General features: G+C 36.7%; 1 protein-coding gene across 1 annotated transcript in view; it reads right to left on the bottom strand.

Annotated features, from left to right (window-relative positions):
• Nucleotides 1-1,819, bottom strand: part of LOC107703984 (taste receptor type 1 member 1-like) — a 9,851-nt gene that overhangs the window by 5,538 nt on the left and 2,494 nt on the right. Inside the window, exons 3-4 of the mRNA XM_016506798.1 lie at nucleotides 854-1,151; nucleotides 568-739 (exon numbers count right to left, since the gene is read on the bottom strand). Coding sequence (XP_016362284.1) covers nucleotides 568-739; nucleotides 854-1,151 — 470 coding nt within the window. The remainder of the gene's footprint in view (nucleotides 1-567; nucleotides 740-853; nucleotides 1,152-1,819) is intronic.

The following is a 1,819-nucleotide window of genomic DNA, read 5'->3' as shown; positions in this document are numbered from 1 at the left end:
AACTTTCTTGTTAGTCTAAAAACAGCTTATATTGAAGCCAATCTGCCAAAACGACAGGTTGCGGAATGTGCCTCTTTATGATGTAATAGAGTAGCTAAACACTGCCTCCGCAGAAGAAAATCAACGCCTGCTTCTACATCACACATCACCCTGTTCAGCCCAGCCCACCGATTTGCACAAATAGTAGGTAAATAACGAGAGAGGCAAACACAGGTCTATGCAGAAACCAAACGATAAAGATGGCTCCGAAGACACCGGGCAATGACAACAGTTTCTCTGCAATGCCAATGATTGTGCCAATTTTCGCAATTCCTGGCTCTCTTGGAAGCTGTTGATTCATAGCCCTTGCATTACTTGCAATCCATACTTTGTCTTGGATGTTGTTAGCTATGGCTGCTTTGATGAATTTGCTTGCGTATTGTGGCAAAGCAAAAACTACAATGACATTGATGTTTAGCTTATCAATCTTTTTAAGTGTTAGACTGTAGTTTGCATTTGGACTAAGACCCTCTTGATAGGCCAAACAAATGCCAGTATTGTTTATATACTTGTTAAACAGCTTTAGACCATCTGAACTATAATCATCTTGGCTACCAATAAAGGCGACCCAGTTCCATCCAAACCACCGTATGAGGTGAATAATCATCTCTATCAGGTCTTTGTTGCTAGGCATTGTTCTTACAAAGGAAGGATACTGAAGTTTATTGCTTAAAACAGACGTAGAAGCGCCATAATTCACCTTTGAAAGAGAAGACATTTATATATATGTAGTAGCTTGGAAGTCCTAAACAAAAGGTAGGAAGAAAGTGTACAAGTATTTTATTATGTATACTGTATAAAAAATACAATTTACCATTGGTATAAGGTCCATTGTGAACAGTGGTGCAACAGTCATAGTTCTTGTGCTTCCATATGGCCCTGTTAAAGCAATCACTTTAGGCTGATAGTTGTTGAGTTTTTCTTTAGGTCTTATTGAGCCATTCTTTGAGATGAAACTTAAGGCTGAATTGAAATTTTTTGTATTAGAACAATGGTCAAAAATTTCATAGCCCAGAGAAACATTGGGGAGAAGAGTGGTAGAGTTATTAATCTCCTCAACAGCAAACCTCATTACTTGCAACATGTGATATCCAGATTTTGAGGAAATGTGCCTTGAAAACATCAATGAGGAAGTTAATAGCATGTAATTGAATATTCAGTTTAGCAATGAGGACTTTGAGAAAATGCTGCTTTAATTTAAAATACTGTGCATTGATAACCCTAGACTGGTGAAAGGTCCTTGCTTACCTGAAACATTCGGTGGTCTCTGCTGAAAACAGGGTTGTTTCCTGTTCAATTTCATGTAAAGGGAAAAGACCACCCAATAAGTAATCTCCCTCCAAGCTGAAGTCTGATGTTGAATGTTTGAATTTATAAATCAAACTCTTGTGAAACCAACTTTAACCTTACTGTTGGATTAGAATCACAACGGATTTCAGGTTTAGATATGGTTAAACAAATAAACTGTGATGACTGTGATGTGGGTGTATATATATTTAGAGATTTTATGCAGCATCTGTTGAGGTGAATGCTGTGATGTTTTTATTTTTTGAGTTTTCACAACTGCTTAATGCTCTCCCCGGAGGCTGAAAACTTGTCAATAGAAAATTCATAGATTCCAAATGGACTAGGGAAAAAACAGCAACATGCTGCTTTCATATACTTTACATTTTTACATTTGCTTAACCCAGTTCGTGCATAAATGTAAATATTTTACATACCTCACATTAATCTCAGGGGTTAAAGCAAAAAAAAAAAAAAAAAATTGGACTGAAAATTT

Source organism: Sinocyclocheilus anshuiensis, unplaced genomic scaffold, assembly GCF_001515605.1.
Source record: "Sinocyclocheilus anshuiensis isolate Anshui unplaced genomic scaffold, SAMN03320099.WGS_v1.1 scaffold1574, whole genome shotgun sequence".
Classification (NCBI taxonomy): Eukaryota; Metazoa; Chordata; class Actinopteri; order Cypriniformes; family Cyprinidae; genus Sinocyclocheilus; species Sinocyclocheilus anshuiensis.
Note: the sequence above shows the minus strand (reverse complement) of the source record. Positions and strands in the feature narration are given on the sequence as shown.